Source organism: Cupressus sempervirens, chromosome 6, assembly GCF_028749045.1.
Source record: "Cupressus sempervirens isolate cs-2001-9-10 chromosome 6, ASM2874904v1, whole genome shotgun sequence".
In the NCBI taxonomy this organism is placed as follows: domain Eukaryota; kingdom Viridiplantae; phylum Streptophyta; class Pinopsida; order Cupressales; family Cupressaceae; genus Cupressus; species Cupressus sempervirens.
The window spans coordinates 199,406,809-199,431,071 of record NC_143123.1 but is presented as its reverse complement, the minus strand read 5'-3'; the positions used below and the strand labels follow the sequence as shown (position 1 = coordinate 199,431,071).

At 35.9% G+C, this 24,263-nt stretch overlaps 1 protein-coding gene across 7 annotated transcripts in view; it reads left to right on the top strand.

Annotated features, from left to right (window-relative positions):
- The first annotated feature begins 1,792 nt into the window (after positions 1-1,792).
- The window catches only part of LOC149551922 (inactive poly [ADP-ribose] polymerase RCD1-like), a 29,794-nt gene continuing 7,323 nt past the window's right edge, over positions 1,793-24,263 (top strand). For 5 of the 7 annotated variants that reach the window (XR_016352831.1, XR_016352830.1, XM_089787424.1 and 2 more), the window contains exons 1-6: positions 1,793-4,200; positions 4,346-4,587; positions 4,700-4,800; positions 4,921-5,097; positions 5,202-5,297; positions 6,768-6,854. Coding sequence is in view for 5 of the 7 variants with exons in the window: in XM_089787424.1 (XP_089643550.1) it covers positions 2,768-4,200; positions 4,346-4,587; positions 4,700-4,800; positions 4,921-5,097; positions 5,202-5,297; positions 6,768-6,854 (2,136 nt within the window). In the remaining 2 variants the exon portion in view is untranslated. Of the gene's footprint in view, positions 4,201-4,345; positions 4,588-4,699; positions 4,801-4,920; positions 5,098-5,201; positions 5,298-6,767; positions 6,855-7,178; positions 7,477-17,025; positions 17,181-24,263 lie in introns of those variants that run through there. The other 2 variants (XM_089787421.1, XM_089787422.1) reach the window with 2 other exon arrangements.

Sequence of the window (24,263 nt, the reverse complement as noted above, 5' to 3'; positions counted from 1 at the left end):
TGTATTATCCCAAGTGACACTAAATGGATATGTATTGGCCTTATAAGAATAAAAGGATCCTAAAGACTTAGGAGCGATGCCCATTTATGAAGTCTTAGGTGTATAATACATTTCTTTTGACATGAACACCATTGACTAAGAATAATTTTATATTTAGTTGACCCACACTTACAATAAAAATTGAAACCAGACTAAACATACAAAGATTGTTGAATGATCTTGCCTTGAGTAGAAAATACAAACTAGTATTAGTTTTAGTAAAGCTAAGAATATATTTGTAAGATCAAAGTTGAGATTAAATTTGCATAAAATGAAATAAAATAATATGCTATGACAAAATTTAATTATGATGCTCACACAAAATTTATTAAATAAAAGGGAAAATAGTGAACAAATATATATTTCTTTGATGGGTAATGGGACAAAACTGAGATTAATTGTTATTATTTGTTGAGATTAGTTGTTATTATTTGTTGAGACTAATTATTATTATTTGTTAATGTTAAGCAGACTTGAACCTGAGACTTCCAGATGAGAGGCTTACAACTACTATTGTGTTGTAGGCTCTTGCTTGAACAAATGTAATATTCACCTCTACAAATATACGAAAAAAATACTTTACTACCTAGGGATGTTGTACTCAACATGTCATTCTTCATGTATGAAATACAACAATTTGTGTATTTTCTTACCACAAAAGCAATATTATTGTTGGAAGCACCATTTTAGTTTATTTTAGGATAAAACATCCTCTAAAGCTCCATAAGTCAATGTACCCACATATTAACTTGTGATGCATCATTATCAATTATTTTCATCTTTTGTTGAGTTGGAGGTATTATTCCACAATTGCTCAATCTATTCTATTTTAATAATAGGAGAGAGGGTTGTTGTACGAGATTTTTCGAGAAGCTTGCAAGGAAGGTTTTTATATTATTATATTTTGCATATGTTTATTACTGTTCTAGTTGTTTTCACAAAGAATTACATTCACCCATTCTTTTCAAATCATATAAGAGAGAATTGTTGTACAAGACTTTTTTTTCGAATGCTTGGAAGAAGGTTTTCTAATATTGACTTTATTGGTTTAAGCACGTGTCGATTATTTAGATGGTAAAAGAAAATATTCAATAAATATTATAAACTAATATAACCAAGAATAAAAATTAACAAATGTGAACACCAAACCTCCAAATTACACACAAAATAGAAATAGCATAAAAATATGAGTGCTAAAATTTTACAAATTAAATTTTGCAAATTAAATTTTGCAAATTCTAACATATACTTGTACAATCAATTACTAACAATAATCTACTGTACAACAATTCTTTTCCTTCTTGTTTCAAAAAAACAAGTGAGTACAACAATTCTCTCCTTTTTATACTCGGCAATGAAATGGGCAAATGTGAGCACAATAAGTTGGGAGTCATAAAGTGAAAAGAATCATCAAACTAGAGATGGCGATGTCAATAGCCGGGTTGACTTGACAAGCTTTAGAGCGCCTTTTCCCCATAAAAGAAACAAAAACGCTTAGGCCAATAAGATGCTTGCTTTCGCCGCAAGAAAACCCTAAAATACTCTATTTTCCGAAGGCCTTGATCGGTGCACCGTAGAAGTGGGGTTTGTAAGGGGCGGTTAGCTTGAGGGTCAAGTCCCATTTCGCTCAACCGCCCTCTCGCGCCGCTTAAATTTTCAATAAACAATAAATGACCGATTTTTGGACCAGTAAAACACAGTAGAGGCGTATACGCACGCGTATATATATTGACACATAGGCGAAGGGCAATTTGGGTGCAACAGTGGAGCTAGGGTTTGTATTGACATTGAATTGCTGAGCGTCAAGCCTAGGAGGCCAGTAAGGAATGAAAGAGGAGGAGCTTTGCAGGTGGGAAGCTTTATGTTTCATTTGAGCCGTTGGCCCTGCAGGTTCTGAGTCTTGACCTTGCTTCTCTGTCTCCGCTCTTTTTTGAATCTGAAATTTCGCCCTCCAGTTTGGTCGTGTTTGTGTAATTTAAGGGAATTTTGTTGGGGTCTTGAAAAATTTGAGCCTCCTATAAGTTCCCTTTAAACTTTAATTTCGAAGCAATTGTAGTTATGAAAACTTTTGTGTTTAACTTTGACCCTTGGGCTAAATTTGGCCGTGCGCTGAATTTAGTTCTGTATTAGGGTGCTGGATACATGGTAGTTTAGGAAGCGATTTCTTTTTGAGTAGTGTTCGATGGAGAAAGCGTGGGTATGGAGTTTTTGATGTTAAATCTGTCCCTGGAACGATTTCGTTAGCATTCCCAAAACTGGGCCTTGACTCGTCTTTTGGAAGTCGGTTTTTATGGCTTCGTTAAGGTTGTTTTATGGTGCAATTGAGGTGTTGCCATTTTCCTGGCTGATTTTGGGTTTGTAGTGACCCATTTAGACTTTTGAAACTTTGGGACTTCAAATTGGCGCTGTAAGTGGGGTTGGGGTTGGTTTTTGGTCTTGCTGTGGTCGTTTCATGGTGGAGCTGGGGTTCGCTTGTCGAAATTTAACTTATTGACAATTGAGTATTGTTTTATGGTTCGATGGAAGTTTGAATAATGAGACTGCAAGCTGCAATCGACTCTCTGTTCAATATGTTGTTTCTCTTCGTACTGATGTAAAATGTGGCATCAGATTTTGGTGTATATTGTGGCCTCTTGTTAGGGGTGGCTGTAGATTATGGTGATACGGTGACATTGTAAATATTTGCGCTTAGTTGAAACGGTTTGAGCTGTAAATTGTTTTGTTTGCGATGAAGGGCGAGGGGAAGCATTTCTGTCACCTTAGCAAGAAAATATTGGGGAGAGCTCAAATGAAACGAGAACAAAGTAATAAATATGCTTTCTTCTCCAAAGGAAGTGGATTACCTAAGTGGGTACGTAAAAATAGAGTTAAGTGGGTACGTAAAAATAGAGTCAACCGTGGCAAGAAGGAAAGAGGCTTGAAATGTAGTTGTCTGTATAAGTCCTGTTCTGGCAAGGCAGCATTGCATAACTATGAGAATTTTCGTAAGAGTTCAGTTCCCATGAGGGTGATGTATTTTTGGAATGGCTCATGGAATGATTTTTCTGTCCAAGTTCTGGATTCACTTAGAGTTGGGTTTTTGGCTGGCATGCCCTCTGTAGAGTTGGCAATAGATGGCTCACCATATGTTGTTGATTTTTTGCGAATGCTGCAAATAGACTTGAGGGCAGGCTGTCAAAGATCCATTGCTTGGATTGACGAGAATGGCTCATGCTTTTTTCCCAAATTCATCATTGAGGATAATGCCGATGAAGAAGTTGCTTCTGAGGTTGAGGTGGAGATTGAAATTCGAATAAGTCCAACGGAGGCCTCAAACGCCGAGAATTGTGATACAGTTGCTGCTGATATGGATGTTTCAAAAACTGAGCAAGTTTGCGTTCCTGATAATGTTGGAGTCTCCGAAACTCCAATAAATAACTTTCGTGGTCACTTAAAGCTTCTCTCCAAGGTGCCGAATTTGAAGACTGTAGCTGATGTAGCTTCAATGAATGTTGCTAAATTAGATGAGTTGATCAAGAAATATTCAACTGAGATCCCCACTAGTGAAAATGAATTGTATAGAGATCTAAGAAATTCAAACTTGTCTAAGGATCCAAAGCCAGAACCTGTCACTGAGTTACCAATGAAGATTTTTCAAACAAAGCAGTTGTTTGATAAACCATCAACTAAGGTTCGAACAGGCACAGAAGCAACTCAGTTGGAGAATGGCCAGGTATTGCGTGATGAGATTAAGGATGGTGTGATTAATAATAATTTGCTTTGTGAATCCCAACAATGTTTTAGTTTTGTGACTCGTGAATTTGAACATCTGGGGGACAGATTGATCAAATTAATGGATTGTGATACGGAGTTTGTAGCTGTGAAAAATTGTTTCCTTACTGGCCTAAATAAAATTGGACTTGCAACCAGTGTTACTGGGATTTATCGAAATTCACATACAGGTAGGCTGGGACAGGCTCGGCTGCAGATTTTCAACAAACAGGTTGAGATAACAAGAAATTCTCGTGGTAAAGCAAATGTTAAATATGCATGGCATGGGGCATCCGATGCAAGTGTATCATCAATTATACTACATGGTTTTAGCAATAACAGATTAATGAATGGTGGTCCGGCATATGGTGTTGGTGTTTATCTTGCTCCTGAAGATTGCTCCTACCTGAGGTATGAAAGATTATGTTCAAAGATGATGTCTTTGGTGGGGATTTCTTTTAAATGTTTGAATTCCAGAATATACTTTCCTTTAATACGCATATTCTTTATTTAAGAAGGAATGTTTTAACTGACTATTATTGCTTATTCTTTACAGTGTTCCATTTTCAGACTTGGACATTAATGGGGAACAGTATGCTGTGTTGTGCCGAGTTATTTTGGGGAATGTTGAGGAAGTTCCTCTTGGCTCTCTTCAGTTTCATCCGAGTTGTGAAAAGTTTGATTCCGGCATTAACGATATCGCCAATCCAAAGCATTACATTATTTGGAGCACTCACATGAATACACACATTCTGCCAGAATATGTTGTCAGTTTTAAGCCTCCTCACGAGTCTCCTGGTATTGTTGAATTGTGCTTTTTAATAACATCTCAATTATGCTAAGCGATCTGCAATCTGGACAGTTGTATGTTTTGTTTATCCAGAGTAATAACGTGTTTTGAATGTTACAGCTTGTTCAGATGGATTGGGAGCAAGTAAACCTGCTTCTGATGTTTGCAGAAATGCGAGGACTGATGCTCATGTAGCTAATGGATTTTCTGTTTACGAGATGGTAATCTGAAATGGTCTAATTTCATAATTATGTTGATTAATATGTGTCACATACTTATTTTTTGTAAGAACTTTCCCACAGGTTGCTTATTGAGCACGTACTTTCTTAATTGGTTTCCAGGAGCCATGCGCAAATACAAACAAAGAGAACCAATATAAGGTAGAGGCACCTAGAAGAGAACCTGTGCGAGATCCCAGTACGGGGAACATGCCATTTATGGAGTTACTGTCTATCATCGGAAAGTTTCTTCCCACAGCTAAAATAAAATTATTGGAACATCAATACAATGTGTACAAGGTAGATCATTGTTTATCAGAGTTTCTGTTGTCATTGAGGTAGTGTTATAGTTTCAAGAGCAAATGCGCATAAGACTAGATCTATACACTGCCTATAATTGTCAGGTAGGAAGAATTAACAAAGATACATTCATAAGGAGGGTGAGGACAGTTGCCACTGATAAGTTGCTGATTGAAGTTATTCGAAACTTAAAAGAGCAGGTATTTTAGTTTTAAGCATAATTTGATATGGGTTTATTGGTTTCATTGAGTTATTCTCCTTGAAATCTTGTGGAAGTCGATTAAAAGGGATGTTGGATTTGTTTCCTGTCTGGGTTGAAGACCCTGTGAAATTGTCTGTACGTAAATACACTGAATAACTGGTGATTGAACATAACTGTCCATGTCTTGGCACACTGTTGCTTAAAGTTAAGATGCTTTTCATTTAGTGCTGTTTGCAACTTTGTACATGTTTATTGTGATTTACTTACCATCAGTAATGTCTGTCTGTTTATTGCTTTCAACTAGGTCTGTTTGCAGTTTTAGATGATTGGATCATTTTAAGTGTATAATTTCCTGCAGCAGAAATCTTGATATATATAAAAAGAGTTCTTTTTATCATTACTGGCATTTCATTTTGGTTTCTTGGTTTCTAACTTTTATTCTTTGGAGCCTTGGCCTGATCTGCCTCTATCTCTCATGGGTGATTGTTGTTGACTCCAAACTGTGTTTCAAGTTTCCTCAAGGTTAATCTATATACAATGATCAGTATCTGATTATTTGTTCTTACATTCTTTCTACTTGTATTAGTCTACTTGTATGCAATTTTCTTTTATCTTCTACCAATTTATTGCTCTGTTGTTGGCCCTTAATATAATAGAGAAATTTTCTATATTTATATATTTCAAATAAACATTTTCCATTATAAAAGTATTCTACGTTGGACATTTCTAGCTAATTAAGGGTGGTGTTCTGTGATGCTGAGAGAAAATTCGAAAATTCATATCATATCCTTTTAGGAACTGGGTATCACAAATGAACAGGTCTTCATAATGTACAGAAAAACTAATTTCTCGTCTCTCCAATTTTTTATTTATTTATGCTTTTCTTCCTCGAATTCTTATTGTGTCTGTTGTTAAGAAGTTGTGTACTTTAGTAACTATGAATGTAGAAAAATGATTTTCGATGGTGCTTTGCAGACATTTGTCAAATACATCTTTATCACTGCATCTGGCTTGCAGAGAATGTGTAAGGACCGACCATTTCTAGCTGGTGCTGGAGTTCTTTAAAACTGACTGCTAGAAACTGTTTATCTTTCCTAACTATGGTCTCAATTTTCTGATATTTTTAGTGCTGCCTTCAGAATTGTAATATCTATGGTTATTGACACATCTTCAAATTAAATCTGTATTTCTCATTGCAGCTTCCTCTTGTTGGGTTTATTCAGTTGTGGTTGTGGAACAACTTTTTTTTTCTTTCATGGAAGTCTAACTGCTTGATAGGGATTGAACTTTATACACATTGTATGACAAGTATCAGGTTTAGCTACTAGGCCAATCCATTGTTTGTACTATGGTAACATTGGACATGTATTGTATGTACAGCTTAGTTGCTAAGATTGATAGCATGCTTTTTTTGAGATCTCTTCTGATGTAAGTAATGGAGCGCAACTTATTTTTGGATCTAATGCAGGTTGACAGAGAAAACGGTGTTCCTCAATTGCTTCTTGATTCAAAGAGAATTAACATGGACAGTCAATCTACCTTATTTGTGGGTCAGGTACCAAAATAAATTTGAATAAAGAAGTAAATGATCTACAGTGAATCCTCAGTATGTTTAATAAACAGGGTTATTGTGAGTAGATTTTGCACAGAAGATTTCATGAATGATCTATATATAATGTTTACTATAATCTTGCTTGAAACATATATAAAAGAGAATGCAACTTGTTTGAAATATATCTATAGTTTTTTCAGATTTATGTTGGCAACCATTTGCTATATGTAACCAATTGATGTTGAACTGAAGTTGACACGCTTCTGTATTGTTTATTCTACCTGACATAATGTCATGAAATTGACAATCAGTTTACCTTATTTACAGGTCAGGTGCCAAGATACAATTGATAAAGGAAAATAATGATCCATGTTAATGCTCAAAAATTTAGTAAATGGGTTAATACAAGCAGATTTTGCATGGAGGATTTCATGAATGATCCATACATTGTCTTGAGTCTTTATGTCCTGTTTGAAATATATGAAAGGGGTGCTTGTAATTTGAAATATAATCACAGCCAAGATACAATTGATAAAAGAAAATAATGATCCATGTTAATGCTCAAAAATTTAGTAAATGGGTTAATACAAGCAGATTTTGCATGGAGGATTTCATGAATGATCCATACATTGTCTTGAGTCTTTATGTCCTGTTTGAAATATATGAAAGGGGTGCTTGTATTTGAAATATAATCACAGTTTGTTTTTCAGCAATGAAATTCTTTTATGCTATTTTGATATTCTTTTTCGGAAATAGTTTTGCGTTAGCATGCCATATGTGTAATGAACTCCTTTGTTTGAACTGAAGTTGGGAATGTTTTTGTACTGTCTATAACTTTATTCTATCTGGTTTGCATGTGATAATATCAACAATTTTTGTTAATATTTGGAAAATTTCCTTTTGAAATGGATACTTATTTTGCATACCTCTATTATGGCTGCTTCGTTTTACTTTGTTTTGCAATTAGAGGTCTATATTGCAGGAAATCCGTGGAGAAATTTGAAGTTACTGAAATGAAGTTTTTAGTTCTGCACTTCTTGTTTCAAGCATGATGAACCATTATCACCTTTTAAAGCATTTTTTGTTTCCTACAATTTCATGTTTGGATAATTAAATTTTTAAATCACAGGTGTCTGCTGATAGCTTTGGCATTAGCATGCTTTATATGACAATTAGCTGTATTTTGTCAATGCGTTTGTCATAGAATCAATTTTATATTTCTACAGAATGCAAACACTTAGTTTGGAAGAATTTAAATTATATTTATGAAATTGTTATCCAATTGTCAGTAGTGAAAAGAAATGAAGTCAATATTGAAATGAAATGAAATCTTGTGGCATAATTTGTTGGGCATCATGGTTATTTGAGCTTCTAAGGGCTTATATACTAACACTTGTAAGTTTGTGTATTAATGGTTGCTTTCCATGTTGTTGGAACATAAATTTTTTGAGCTTCTATATGTTGTTTTAATATTGTTCCTGTACGTTTAAGTTTTGTTACCAGGATTGAGAGTAGATGAGGTCTTTCCTATTCGAATGCATTTTTCAACTAAATGGAAATGCTAGTATAGCAAGGGTGGACCAAATAGGTGTTATTCGTATTATTAGCCTAAGACATTCCGATTGAGCCTAGGTCCATGGTTTTAAGCATATGGTTTGTTTCAACAAATTCAAATACCTGGAGAACTCAACTCATTCATGTGATATGAAATGGTGTCGTTAATCGGTGCAAGGGTTGCAGCAAATGACTAACAAGCTGGCAGATGCTTTTTGACCTTGAAAACTACCTAGCTTGAAAAAGCATCATCGATGGTTCAATGACTTCCCCAAGCATCAGCAAGAACCCAATTTTCAATTCAATAAATATCTCTATTATATATGTAGTGTTACGTTATTATGATGCACATTGGTTGGTAGAGATGTCAGCATGTGGCACACATTCCTTGAGTTATATTGATCATAGGATAACTTGTGTAATCAATTATAACTAGCCAATGAGTGGCCTAACATGGGACAAAAGCATTTGTTATTTGTCCCATGTGTGTGAAAGAGGTATTTTTGAGTATGAAGTAGTAGTGGTTGTTTGTAGGGTCAAGGCAATAGGGAAAATACGACGACTATTGCATGTGTTTGGGGTCTTATATTTGGAGAAATAACATGGAATGGCTTCTTGCAATGAATACCATTGTATGGTGTTTTATTTTTTAGTATATTATTTGTAGGAGAAAGTTGTAGATTCAATTTAAAATCGTTACTTCTGCAAAATTGCTTCAAATTCTGAGTAGAATCTTGTTTCAGAAAGCTTGTGAAATCTGCTTTCCAAGAAAACCAAGATTGTCTTTGATTGTTTTGATGAGGTAAATAAACATATTCAATAATTTTGCCCTAATTTTGTGTACAAATAGTACATGAAGAATCAGGATCACAAGGCCAACTTTAGATGATCATTACTTCCTTTGTGCTGCTGCAAATATTTACCATAACCACTTTTCAAGAAGCTTGTCAAATTATCTTCCAAATGAATCTAAGATCTCTTTGACTAAAGGCCAATGTTGGGTGCGCAGCCTTCTTCCACAATATGATCAACAGAAAAAAATGTTCCAATTTGCTCAAATCAAAACTCTGAAATTAGATGTTACAGAACTGCTATGGATAATACAAATATTGGCAATATTCCAAATTGTAATGGAAATGTACTCATTAATAGGATAAGCTCTAGAGATAGGGCAACACCACATAATGCTCCTTATTGGAAGAGGGCATTCCACTTATATTTGCAATTTGAGATCTCAAATTTGTACAATCATTTCCTATAATTTTTCTTACCTGGGATCCACAATATGTAATCATCCAACTGCTATGTGTGAGAAAAAGTATCCAACATAAGGGATGTGTGCTACATGTTGGCATCTCCATAAACCAATTTGCATGTTCATATCATTATTCCCAGATACATCTCAAATTGCTTGTACAATAGCACAGTATATTGATGGTGATGGTAAAATGAGTTTCAACTTTAACTAGCATGAAATGTAAATAGCAAAAACAAGTTTCAATGATTGTGGATTAGAAGTTGACCATATTTCAACATCTCACAAGACAACTAAAACTTTAACCCGATATATTTGATTGCTCGCCTTACTTTCAAGTTGGCCACCAGGATATCCATTTCTCATTTTAATTCCACTTTTTTTTCCTGACATGTTGGATATTTGGATTGTTGTTCATCCTTTGCATTTTTTAACGTATCAAGTTTTATATACATGTGTATGCTACATGATGTAGCTAGGAATAAGGCTTTTCTTGCATAAGACCAAACTAGATTTATCTAGTTCCAAGGGCATCTTGTGAAGAAATGGAGCAAGGCAAGGCTTCTCCTTTGTGTATGGCTTGATCGATCTTTTAGCAAATTTCTAGAACATTTTTTAATAGATATGCACTAAACAAATTCAAGGCTTGTATTTATTGCCCTTCTGTTCTGCATTCAATTAGAATTTTCTGTGTGCCTTGTGTTAGCTCTGGCAAGCACAATTCAATTTGTGTGTTATTGTGAAAGCTTCTGTATGATCTGTACAATTTGTTAGCACTATTACACAGGGTGAATGGTTTTTGAGCATGGTTCAATTCTCTATGCAGACCTCTGTCTGCTGCACAAGCCTTTGCATCATTCAAGTTTTTCTGTAACATGTGCACAAAGTTTCTAGTGTCATTCAACAATTGAATGTGCTAAGGCAGCAGACATTTCATTATGTTTGTACACAATCTTTTTCTTGTTGCATGTTACCTCTTTGTGTTTTGGCACACTTCTGCTAAGTTTATAGTTCTATGGAAGCCTCATGAATGGGTTATTAAAGCCATAGCTGTGAGCTGGTATATTTTAGAGCCTGTTGCTTTCTCATTGGATGGCCAAGAAGTGATTGGAAACTCGTTAACCACATATCTGCTTCTTTTGATATTCAAATCATCCTGTGAATATAAATCATACCTGTTTCCTGAAGTGGCAGTTACTAGATTTGCATAACTTGGCTTAGGTACTCACATGTTGCAGTACCGAGTTGAAGGCATCACGTAGGTCTAAAGATAATGAAGATCAGTGGAGCTGTTATATATGAAATGGCAGGGGTAGACTGCAATCGATGAGAGGAAGACATCATGTACTCATGAAGATAATGAAGAGAGTGGAAAACACTCAAATATTTTGAGACTTTTGAAAAAAAATCATGGCAAAGATAGAGAATGCTGGTTTTCCAATATTAGGTTGGCATAGAAATGTTTTCAACCGCTCCCTAGTTTCTGGATTGTATGAAGTCATTTGAACCAAAAACTGGAAAGTACTTACTGCCAATGGAAATCTAAGAATCATTTTCTGTTCAATGTTATATTGATCAACATGAATGATGAAAATGTTGTCTAGGTTCCAAATTTGCATTTAATTGAAATATTTTTATTTTAAAAATACTTTGGAATCTAGATCTCTAGTAATTCAAATTTTTCTGCACCCAGATGATCAAAGATTCTGAATTCCCCCGATTTGCTGATATCCTGATGCAAAGCCATGTTAAATGTGCCTTGGAATGCCCTTAAGGTCTTTGTCTGACTCAGCAACTACCCTCTTTTTTTTGTAGAGTCCTTCAAACACATAATCAGTTCCTTGTAAAAAATTGTAAAAATCTATGTGCTTGAACTTTATTTTGAGTGGGCACCTAATACAGGGAACATAATTTGTGGATAGTTGCACTTACAAATTCTGAAAGAACATGTCAATGCCAACAGGCAATGAGAGGAGGGAGTGTATAAGGTTTTATTTGCACATCTCTAATACATCCAGGGGTATTATTGTGTACATATGACTGCATAAATGTTGAACTTTGAGCTAAACCGTTAAACTATAGTGACTTGGAGACAAGTAGATGCCAAAGACTGGTAGGGTACCAGTACAGCTAATTCTCAAAAATAGGATATGGGTACATGGAGATGCATTTATTAATGTAATTTTATAATTTTTAGAAAATACCATGAGATGAAACTTTGAACGTAAGAATAGTAAATCAGTCGCACAAGAACAGTAAATTACTATCTAGTAAAGGCAATTTCTCTTTAGATCATTAGTACATGGAGATGCCTTTTCTAATGTAATTTAATAATTTTTAGAAAATACCATGACATGAAACTTTGAAAGAACAGTAAATCAGTCACACAAGAACAGTAAATTACTATCTAGTGAAGGCAATTTCTCTTTAGATCATTATAATAATGGGAAATCAGTCCTACAATTGTTTATGCCTCTTAAAAAGGTTACCCTGTCAGTAGATCCAAATACCTGTCAGTAGATCCAATCACTATAACATCACATGAATTTTGGTATCATCCAAATTATCAGCGTGAAACATTATGCAGGCTTATTTTATTTATTTGTGTTATTATTTTTTGTTACCTTTTAAGGCATTTTGCCCATGTTTTCTGGTGGGAGATGCCAAACTTTAGTTGGGAGACTTTGGAGATGGCACGAGGCAGCACCAATAGAATCTTGTGTGTTGGGAAGTCCTCGGAGATGCCTCCAGTACTGTAGACATCTCTGAGATGTGTCTAACAGGGTGGGAGATGGGTCCCCAGGTAATTATGGTTTAAACCAATATTTGGAGAATTGCTTTTGTTGGTAAAACAAACAGTGGTGCTCAATGTTAGCAGGACATTGTCTTGTTTAATCTGTTGTCTTTGGAAGAATGTCTGTCATTTCCATTATGCAAAAGTCAGTACTCTAAAGCAGAGGCTTTAAACATTTGGAAATTGAGCTTTCTTTGATACCAAAATATCCGCAGGGCAGTGAAGTGTCTAGGAATCAAAGTTAAAATTTGTTAGTTTATAAATTTTGTTTTCACGTGATTTCATGGCCCTATATATATATATATATATATATATATATATATATATAAACCATTAAAATAAGAAAAGAGCACAGTTTTGCTTAATTATACAAAATTTATTACAGTACACAACTAGTAATCGATAATTCCATGTTGAGTAAAAATAATGATTGAAGTAATTTCAATCACATGTGGAAATTCAATCAAGAGTATCAAAATCATGAGTTGGTTTTTTAATAGGAACCACCAACACCAGTGCCATTTCCCTGTGCATGCACTATGCATGCTTCGAGCATAGACATAGGTAATGGTAAGGCATAGCATTGAGTTTTCCTAAGACAAAGTGTTGTTAACTTCGTTCTCCATATAATTTGGGGACATTGTTGAACTTGATATAGAACCTTAGCTTATTGTAAGGGAAAAGGACTTTAAATGTTCAAATGACCGGTTTGATAATCATAGAGACAAATGACAACTGAAAATATTTATAATTTTTTGGTGATTAAATTTATGAAACTTTCAAAGGTACAAATGAGCCAAGGATTACGACGGTTATAAGTGACAAACATTAGAATAACATAAGACTGTGTCAATAGAATATATGAATATCTAGTTTGAGCAACAGGTTGAAAATCAAAGCTGCCATGCAGTGGATGTTTTGGAAATTTCTTGTCGTTGTTGGAATTGTTGGACTGAATTATATATCCTGCTATTTGAGACCATCCTATCCCTGCTGCATTGCAGATCTGCTCCTCAAAAACCCAATTGTGGCTTTTTCACTTTATTGAGGGGGCTCTACCAGGTGTTATTTGATCATTGAGATAAGTTATTGTAAACATGAATTAGCTTTAGCACTCTCTTAGAAGTCTCTTCCTTTTGAGGGAGTGGATGAAATTAAACTTGTAGAGAAGCTTAATCAAGTTTGGTAAGGAAATTAAAAAACTGCAGTTTCAAAGTTGTACACTCATGTCAATCTGATATCATTTGATCATCTTAACCTTCATCTCAAGAAAGTTTTTCACAAGAGTCAATGCCTTTGCCAGTATGCTTTGTTCCGAAGAATTCATTAATTCATGCAATGTTCCATTTTCCTAGTCTTTTAAGGCAAATCCTGCATTTGCTATGCCAGCTTCCATTTGAAATAAAATTTTAATTGACTAGATGGTCTCACGCAACACAACCAATTGGTACAAGTTGGGTTTTCATGATTTATGGGCCCTAGGCACATGTTTACTAACATCTTGGAAGAGTTAGTTGTCTGCAATATCCTCCCACATGTACTTCCTTGGGGGTTGAGCTAGCATCAATTGATTTCCTTACTTAGCGTTAATTTCATCACTTAATTCAAACTCATTATTATTCAAATAAATTTTTGACCTTTGAAGGGGTATATAACAAAAAATAACAATATGAATTAAAAAGCGGAAAACTATTTCACGGATTGCAGCACATTTCAGAGTAGAGTTCTGAAATTTGATGTAGGGCTTTAAAAGTGCCAAAAAATTTAAAAAAGAGACAGAATTTGTATGCATTGCAAGTGCAATAAAAGAGAACAGCAGTATTTGGAAGCACTAAAAAATTATAAAGGCAGTAGAGAACATAGAAACATAAGTTAATCATCTTCTAGTGGTTAGAATGCAAGATTCCAACTATGATTCTGATAATTTATTAACAGATACTCTTATCTATAGAAGAGATTTGAGGTAAAAATCATGATCTTGTTTTAATACTGTTGACAATCAATTCCTAGCTATAGTTGCCATAATTTTTTGATATATCTGATTTGATTACAACAAAAAGACTATACCATCCATGAAATTTGAAGGAACATATTAGTATGTGAAGAACCATTTCAAGTCTCTGTGCTGTTGTTTAAGAGGTTATCATTTATCATGCTGCAAAGTGCAAGTGGCTGAACTCGTTAATGTTTTATATGTAAAATTTAATTTTGTTTGTTTTTAGAAATATAGTAGTTGCATTCATATTTCTGAATCAGCATGTGATGATTGTTTGTGGGATTCCTCAGCTACCTCATTCAGAACAGATTTGATTTAAACTTTGAATTTCCTGATAAATCTGTACTGTCATGCCACTAGGGTCTGGGTTTGAGTCCTTTTCAAGGTAGTAAACAACATCATGATACTTGTTCCACCAATTGACTGGATTCTTGAACATGGCTTAATTTTTCTTTGAAGTTTTGTGTTGTAGTCCATGGAATTGAAGAGCATTTTTTATGTGATTTTTTGGTTATTAATTTCTTTGGAATTCTAATTGAAAATTTGGGTGGCTTCTGGCTAAATCAGCGAAGCTTGAGTTGATACTATGGAACCATGTTGATTTTATTTATGTCAAAATCACATAAATCAAATCAAATACGGGTCTTCTTTTTCCTGTAGGGTTGAGCGTTCTCAGTCAATTCCTGGTCTTCTGTAGCTTTCAGGTCATCATAACTGACCTTATGCATATTTGCACAGTTTTCAGATTGGCAGGCATAGCCTTCAGCAGGAGAAAGTCATTGCCAAATATCTCTAGTTCCAGACCTTAATTTTTGCTTGTTGAATTTTCAATTACTAAGTTTTATGGTTTTCTCTTTGCTAATATGAATCAGGACGATGTTGTTGCTAGTTGTTTATTTGTAGTGTTCCCAATTTTTATGGTGAAAATTAATTAAATTGATATTTATTAATTTTAATGATGATTTAATATTAACTAAATCAATAATAAAATAAAAACTGTGTTCCATGGGGATGCATCTGCTATGATTTTGGGGTCTACCCATCCCGGGGACGAAATGGGGACGCGGGGATGGATTTTTGCTGTCCCCTTTTTGCCAAATTCAGAAACGTCCCCAAAATGGCAAATTTTTGTGGGCCAGGAAACTTGGGGATGGCCAGCAGTACCGGAGACGGCTTTGCCGTCCCCTTTTTTCCAGCTAGTGGGGTAAAGGAAAAACACCCACACTCCCCCAGTTTTTTTTTTTGTGCAGGCCCCTAGCTGTCTAGTTGTTTAGTTGTCTTAAAGACAAAAAAAAAATGCAAACCATATTTGGTCCACTAAAACACTAACTCTTCTATTCGTTTTACGATTTGACGTACTTGTTAAGAGGAAGAAAAAACACATAGAGAAGCAGCAACCGTGAGGCAAGATTGCATTTAATGTTTACTAATTATTTTAGTTGGACTTCTCTTTATTTCATGCATGATACTTGGAGCCTTTAGGCATTTTGATTTTTGTTCTATATGTATGTGATATTGTTATAATGGAAGTATTCAGTATTTGTCATTTGATAATTTTCCATGTGTTGATCTTCTGAAATGTCTATTGGCGAATAGTTTATCAGTGTTATGATATAGGAATACTTGAATTCTGTCATTCTATATAAAAAAATCTCCTATTTTTTTAATCGCTGTCCCCTGAGGTCTTGTCCACTAAATTCTGGCTTTGACCTGTCCCTGTAGCAGAAACAGGTCACCGTCCCCTAAAACGTCCCCATCTTGGAAACTCCGTGGAGCAGAGAATAAAAATAATATTATAATGTTGCTTTGTTAAATACAGTTCTCCAAATAAGATTAATATTAGAGTTGGTCAAGTCCATCATAAATTCTAGATCCTCCTTGAGTTGTTTATAAGGAGGTTGGGTGGAGGAAGTAAGATATGCTTTTGGGTTTGATAAATGTTTTATGATTTTTGGAGACAAATACTTTTAGTAGTTTTTACAGAAGGGTTGGACGAAAACCAATCTTTCCGTAAGGTGCGAGGAGTCTACAGCTGGACCAAATCTGTGAAGTCTTCCTGTTGAAGACGAACTTGCAGATGAAAAGGTATTTGCAAGTCTGAAGTAATTTACATCTGATATACAGGAATTAAGAAATTCAAATAAATCATTTGATGGAGCTTCAATATCTTAATATTGGCTGCTGCTTTTCTTTGTGAGGGCCAAACTTGGCTGGACTTCTTGGAAAGGACTGTTTTATAAAATGACATTACAGCTAATATTTACAATATTTGAGTTTCTTTTCTTAAGCTGCATGGTGACATCTACATATTGGAGGTCATGGTAATACTTGTGTAGACTGGGCATGATTTTTTGGCTCCTACAACAGAAAACTCTTCCTTTGATGGCGAGATCCTCTCAACAGTAGATTGTTTTTCTAAGATTTGTACCCGGGGAAGTGAATCTGGCCGCTAGGGTTTATAGATTACATTAAGTGGATTGTGGGCTTTTTGGAGCTGTCTGAGTTTGTGCTTAAAGAGTTATTGAGGGTTGGAGACATTTTCTACACTTGCCTTATGGTGTGCTATATCTTTCAGGTTGTATGCTATCATCAGAATATAATATCATCCCATTGAAGTGGCAGATTGGTAATTGTGTGACAAGTCTGAAGAATTTTCATCTTGCTGGGAGCATTCAATGTGAAAAGAGATTGGTGTGGATTAGGGAGCAATACAGATTAATCGGACAGAGATTCAGGTTGTGAACAGGAAATCTGGTTTATCCATTTATGTCCTTTATTTGTTTGAATCAGCCTGATGAGGATTCTGCAGAGTCTGAGACTTCTGCTGTCAGTGATTTAATTGAGGAAGTATTTTTCAGAAACTTATTAGAACTATATCTTTGAATCAGAAAATTTAGTTCTTATTGTGTGCCTTATTTGAATTAGCTTGCAAATCTCTTTCAATATCTCTGTTGCTTGTCCTTGAATGCCAGTTTAGGATTTTACAATATGTAACAAATTTGCGTTCATTGGTATGTGTATATAATTTTTTACTGAAATTTAGTCAACCCTCTGAGAGTAGCTCTCAGTATGTTGAGAATTATATGTCGATGGTCATATATTGCAAAATTTATTATACTGGCAATGAGAAAAGTGGTAATAAGCCAGTTAAATAATATGAAACCTGTTCGGATTTTCTGTAGGTGTCATGGCCAATGGCATATTTCTGTTGTTCCACAGAATTTCCAGGACAGATTGTGAACATGTTTCTGGGATGGAAAGCCTTTGTCAGTGAATGATGATTAACACAATAGAAAATTAATAAAATATAGGAAATTTCATTTTGTTCATAAATAAATGGAAGGCTTTTGTAATATCCAATCATAGAATTGTGGCCTTGTGCTCAACACACGATGTATACATTACTAGACCAATCAAGCAAGACCTTACAAAAGAGTACTTTTCCTCTAATTTATTGGAAGCCCTAGTCCAACTTCCATTGGAAAAAACTATGTGCTGAAGAGTAACACAAAGCAGTCCAAACTTGATTATCTTAGAGAGGATATAATCTGCTGCATGTTGTAGCCAAACTAGAAATTCTGTCTCCTATTCAATATTTTGCTGCAAGGAAAATGTATATTAGAGAGCTCCCAATCTATAACCATTGTCTATTGCAAAAATCCATCCTAGCCCACTGTAGCTACAAGAAATAAGGATTCATGAATCCTAGCTCATGAGATCATCAATTACTGTTGGACTACTCTTTGAGGCAAGAGACTTGATAATTTCAGATCTCCATGGCCTAGTGGTTTAAATATTCCATGTTTAAAGCTGTGGTGTGAAACTGTGAACAAATACTGTCTTTATGCTTGGAATCAAGCATGGTTCAAGCCTTGTTTTGACAGAATTGGTGTTTACTTATATGAGGATGACGATGTAGTGATATGAACTCATAACCTCACAGTATTGAGGTTTTAACCACAATACAACTTATAGCTTGATATGATATAAGCTCAAGCCTTCGATTTTGCTATTTTACAGACCTATGTATGGCTGTAAGGGCAGAAAGATTGCAATATTGGTTTATAAGTGTCAAAATTTTATCTACAGAGGAAATTGAACTAAAGTCTAAAGCATTGTACCATAAAAGAGGGATGATTAGAACTTCCAGTAGGATCCGGTTTCTTATTGCCAGTTTGAATTAACATAAAGAGGCAAACACTGATCTCTTTGCTGAACTGTATTGATATTCAGACATTTACCACATTTTCTTGATGAATTAGAGTCCCATTGAATGCTTAGTTGAATCCCACATGGTAGATATACAAGCAGGCCTTATTCAGTGATATCAGTAATTCAGACAATTTTTTTTCTGAGTAGTGTATGAATTTACCTTGCACAGACTAACTGTCTTGTGAGGAGCTTCATATTTGCTGATCTGAGGCCTCGAGTTCCATGAGATTATACTCTACCATAGTTTAAAAATTTGTTGAATACGTATGCATATCGCAAAGTACTTGTGAGTTGATTTGTTGTCAAAGGAAATTGCCAGCAGAGGTGTGGCTGAGTAGGTGTAAATCTGAGGCACAGACTGATGTGCAGTGTGGATTGTGGCTTAGCCGTGTCTTCAACAATGCCCAAATGCAGGAAAAACGTTTTTTTTCCGCTTCTATAAACCCTGCTCAATCTCACTTGTGACTGGTAACATTTCACGTCCACTTGTTTTCTGGTGACGGTAAAGGGAGATTTCTGCATTTTTCGGATTTCAGGTGTTTTTTCCCAATCTTTGATTTATTTTTTACATTTCTGAATTCTTTTCTTACACGATTATTTATGTTTACATTCATTTGAATTAGCATGAGCTTTTGCCATTTCAAATTTATTATTATATATGCATATATTTGAAGCACTATGTTTCTGCAATTTTTTTAATGCATGGTTTTTAATGATTATTTTACAAAAAGAAATGAATGTTTGAGTCTGCACTTTTTATCCAATGACACCAGTAAGTGGAAGTTCAAGTGTTGGCAATGGGGATGATGTTGGAGGTATTTTTTTAGCAAGATTTATGCTGGAACCAATCATTTTGCAAGTTGTAACTATGTTGGGTTGAAGATGAGTGGGGGCTTCAATCACATCTTAAAGTTTGCTTATACCTTTGAAGTAGATGTTTGTGAGCCAATGATGGGTGAAGTTGGCAGCAGTGTTGGGGGCAGTATCATTGGCACATTCCCAGTTGCTAGCACCTTTAAAGCAGATGTTTGTGAGCCGAGGATGGGTTGATTCCAAAGTTTCGTTTTGTATTGGAATGAAGGTTGGGGAACCAAGGGCTTGTTTGGGACTAGGCATGGGTCCCCAGCAGTCTTGAGGGGAACACGCCTGACACATTCTCATTTAGACATTTATGGGGCACACCATTTCTCATAATCTATCACTCCGTGTTTTGATTATTTTAGGGTGTAAGCGGGACCAATTAGACTATTATGGTTCGGATTGCCCTATAGTTGCAAAAAAACATTTCATAGTTCTAATTTTTAAATATATTTAAATATCCTTATGGGGCCCAGTTGGCAGCGGGAACTGAACTGGAATAGGAATCAACAAATTCCTAAAATATATAATACTCAGTTTTGGTGCGCCAAATTGGCCTTTGTATTCCCATTTTGGCCCCAAAATGAGAATATGATATTCCACCTAAATTGCTGGAATATCAAATTTCCATTCAAATTCTCATTTTACTTTTTCACAATTTTAAATATTTTTGGGTCCAATGAACATATCTTTTAAATTCAACACTCCAAGAAGATTTATCTGGAAAGTGCAATTACCAGGAGAGTGTGGATTTGGATGTTTTACCTTCATTCTGAAAATCTGGAAATGCATTTTGTTCACAGAAATAAGTGAAATCCTTGACTGAGCTGTGAATTGTTTGAGAATTGTGTGAGGAATAAGCTACTGGAGGACAGAGCTCATGTGGTCTTCCACATTGTCACCGAATGTTGCCCGTGTTGGAGGTCATTGTCAATGACTGTCATAGTGTGTGGGCTGTGGGGACCTTCATGTTGTTCTGCAGATTGGCATTCTTGAGCGTGGTTTGAATGTTTTTCATTGCATGAACAAGATATGGGACATACTGAGCCTGTTTAGCAATTGGGACTGTATTTCAAACATGATGGATTATCATAAAATACCTCCTCAAGGACTGCGGTTGCCTTCCCTAAACGTCCTTTCACGTCAATTCCAATTTCAATTTGGTGAAACAAGAAACAAACAGATTTTGAAAACTCAAATATGGAATAACAATACCAGAATTGGAAATTCTGGATAACAAATCCAGAATAACCAATACTGGAATTGTTGCAAAATCCAGCAGCCAAACGGGCCCATGGAGATTTATTTTAGTAACTTGCATATTATTGTTGTTTCAGAATTTTTGTTAAATCTGTAACTTGTTAAGCATACTGATATGATAACAGATCGATCAGATCTGATATAGCATGATAAGTAGAGGAGCAAGTCTTTGCATTATTCCTTCTTCAAGATCGGCTTCTATCCTTAGGAGATTGTATTAGTATTAGTCTAACAACATTTGTTTGTGTTTGTAATTAATATTTAATTACCCTTAGAAAGTTGCCAACTTCTAGAGGTTAGGCAAATGATTTTTGGAAGAGAAAGGACATGTCCCTTGACTCCTATACTTATCAAGTACAAGTCTGCTCCTTAGTCATTCGAATTGCAGAAATAGAGGACAGAATTCTGAGTTATATCTCTAATTCAATTAAAGGCTATAATCTGAAGTTATTCTCAGTAAGCTATAAGGAGATAAAAAAAGGTAGATTCCAGTCTATATTCAGTCCAAGGATATTTGCAGAAAATTTACATTTTTACCCTAGTGGTTTTCTTAATTTCTATATTCTAGCATTCTTGAGCTTTTCCCTAATTGTCTTTTGATTGACTTGCCATTTCTTGTTTACAAGATATCATTACATTGCTTTGTAACTTATTTTGTAGGGGTAGATTTCACCTTTCCCAGCATTTTCTCTCTCTATTTTTTAATTGGTGATAGTATTTGATGGCATAATCTTGTGATGTTCTTCCAAAGTATAGAAGCAGGCTGTACCTATATGCTCATTTTGTTTGCTTTCTAGTTTGTAGTCAACAGTTGAGAGTAGTCTAGACAATGGGTTTGTGGAAGAGATGATAGCTCGGCTCCACACTTCTTTTAAATGTCTTGAACTCGCCTGTCTTCTATTTTTGTGGAAGATCTGTTGGTCCAAACGTTCTTTGCTTGTTCTTCATTAGGTGTAGACTATCAGACCAAATTGTTGTTGGTTATTGAAATGACCCTAGCTAATCACTACTACTATTATACTAGGGAAATTAATTACTTCAAATAACTGTGCTATTTGGGATTATTGTCTAGCTCTGTTACACCAGGAAAATTAAGCAAATGCATATAATAAGAAGTCTACAATATCTCATTATCCATCAACATTTGTAGCACTTGTCAACAAAACATATAATAATCAATGGGAACCTGTTTGGCGACCCAAAATGCCTGGCGCCTTATCCAACCACCATCTTGCAATTGGAAAATGATATCCACCAAGAACAATATCGGTGTGCTCAGACTTGGCGATGTCCACTGGTCGGATATGAGCACCGAACTTGTGTGGAGCCGGCAGTAGAAATGTCTGGATCTGCCGCAGACATTCGATGATGTGTAGTTTGCCGCTAACGATGCCAAGATCCGCAAGGAATGTCCTCTCCTGCCCGACGGTATTGACTCCGTCTAGGATCGTGGTGGCTGGTCTGGAGTTTAATATTGGCCCAATTTTTTAAATCGCGGCCTGTTCATTTCGTGTTTGGCCCGAATCCGCCCATGACCTTTCGAAAGGAAATAAATTCAGGCACCCGCTAATCTTCACCCTTCGAGTTTATCCTTGGACCTGCGAACTGGATAATCATGTGACGCCGAGAATCCGTAGCATAAGAAACCTATTGAGAACTCCGTCTATGAACTGTAATTTATCCCCCTCCGATTGGAGACGGATATCAGACTCTTGTCTGGTTCGATTGATATTCTGGCTTCTTCTACGAATTTGCTCCAACCTTGCAATGACTTGAAGTATGGTGATCTATTCTTCTTGAATCTCCCACTTGGCCTTAGGCCACAAATTTTGCCCTGTCAAAGTGACTGCAGTATCACTTTCAGATTGCAATAATTCGGATGATATTCCACATCCTCAAAATTGCAGATCTAAGAGAGTTTCCGTTCTCAGAGACCTCTAAGAATTTGCAGGCCGGGGACTACAAATTGCTCCAACTGAAAATAGAAATCGAATCATTAAAACTGCTTGCCTCAAATGGGAGCCCTATGTCCTCTATTTATCCCCTTTGCTGAGAAGTTTCTGGAAATTATCCGGAATCATCTTGCACTACAAATATTAACTATATAAAATTAAATAATTAACTTTATAAAGTTAGAATACAACCTTTATTTAATATTGGAATGAGTAGGCCCCGCTTACTTAATTGGAAGACAAAATCGACCCTCTTCCCATAATTATTTGCCTACGAGAGTCAATGATAGGCAAATCCCCTGTTATAATTATGTTGCTAAGAGAGGGACATGACAGTCCGCCCTTCCAGATATTGCTTGCCCTCAAGCAATCTCAGAGCTGGATGCTGCAAAATGGTCTCATTCTCCCAAGTAGCATCTTCGACTGGTAGATCCTTCCATTTAACCAAATATTCTCTGATTACTCTTCGGCGGAGCTGTTTTTCTCTGCTTCCTAAAATGAATTCCGGTACCATGATCAATTTCCCTTCATCATCCAGAGGCGGCAAGACTGCAGAAGGTATCACGTTCTGTCCCAATGCCTTTTTGAGACGTGATATATGAAACACATTATATACTTTGCTGTCTGCTGGAAGCTCAAGTTCATAAGCCAATTCCCCTATTCGCCTACTGATCCTGAAAGGTCCATAATACCGGGGTTTAAGCTTCTCTGACCCACTCTTTTTGAGAGTAGATTGTCGAAATGGTTGAAGCATTAAGTAAACCATGTCGCCCACCTCAAAGCTTCTCTCCGTCCTCTTTTGATCTGCGTATTGCTTATACTGATTCTGTGCTCGAGCGATGTTATCACGTAGAGAGCTAATGATATCTTTACTTTCTTGCAGTAAATCCCCAGCACGTGGAACCCGAACATCACTCATCAATAAGTCAATGAAACTGGGTGTATCATAGCCGTATAATGCTCGAAAAGGTGTCATTTGGATAGACATGTGGTAAGTGGTGTTATAGCAATACTCACACAAATAAATCCATCTTACCCAAGCCCTCTGCTGATCAGCTACGTAATTCCTCAAGTAGCCTTCCACCCATTTGTTTACTATTTCCGTCTGTCCATCAGTTTGCGGGTGATAACTAGTACTGGGTGTGAGCTCAGTGCCGCATAATCGAAACACCTCTTGCCAGAAATGACTCAAGAATCTACTATCCCTGTCACTGACAATACTGCGGGGTATCCCGTGTAACCTGAAAACCTCCCTGAAGAATACTTCAGCTACCTGTGGTGCAGTATAAGTAGTGGTGATGGGAAAGAAATGAGCATATTTTGTTAGCCTATCCACCACCACATAAATACAATCACGTCCTTGAGCCTTGGGCAAACCGGTAATGAAGTCCATGGATATGCATTCCCACTTCTGACACGGAATGGGAAGTGGCTGTAGCAGCCCCGCTGGAAAAGTGTGCTCCTGTTTATTCTGTTGGCAAACGGAACACTCACGAACATACTGCAAAACATCCTTCTTAAGTCCTTTCCA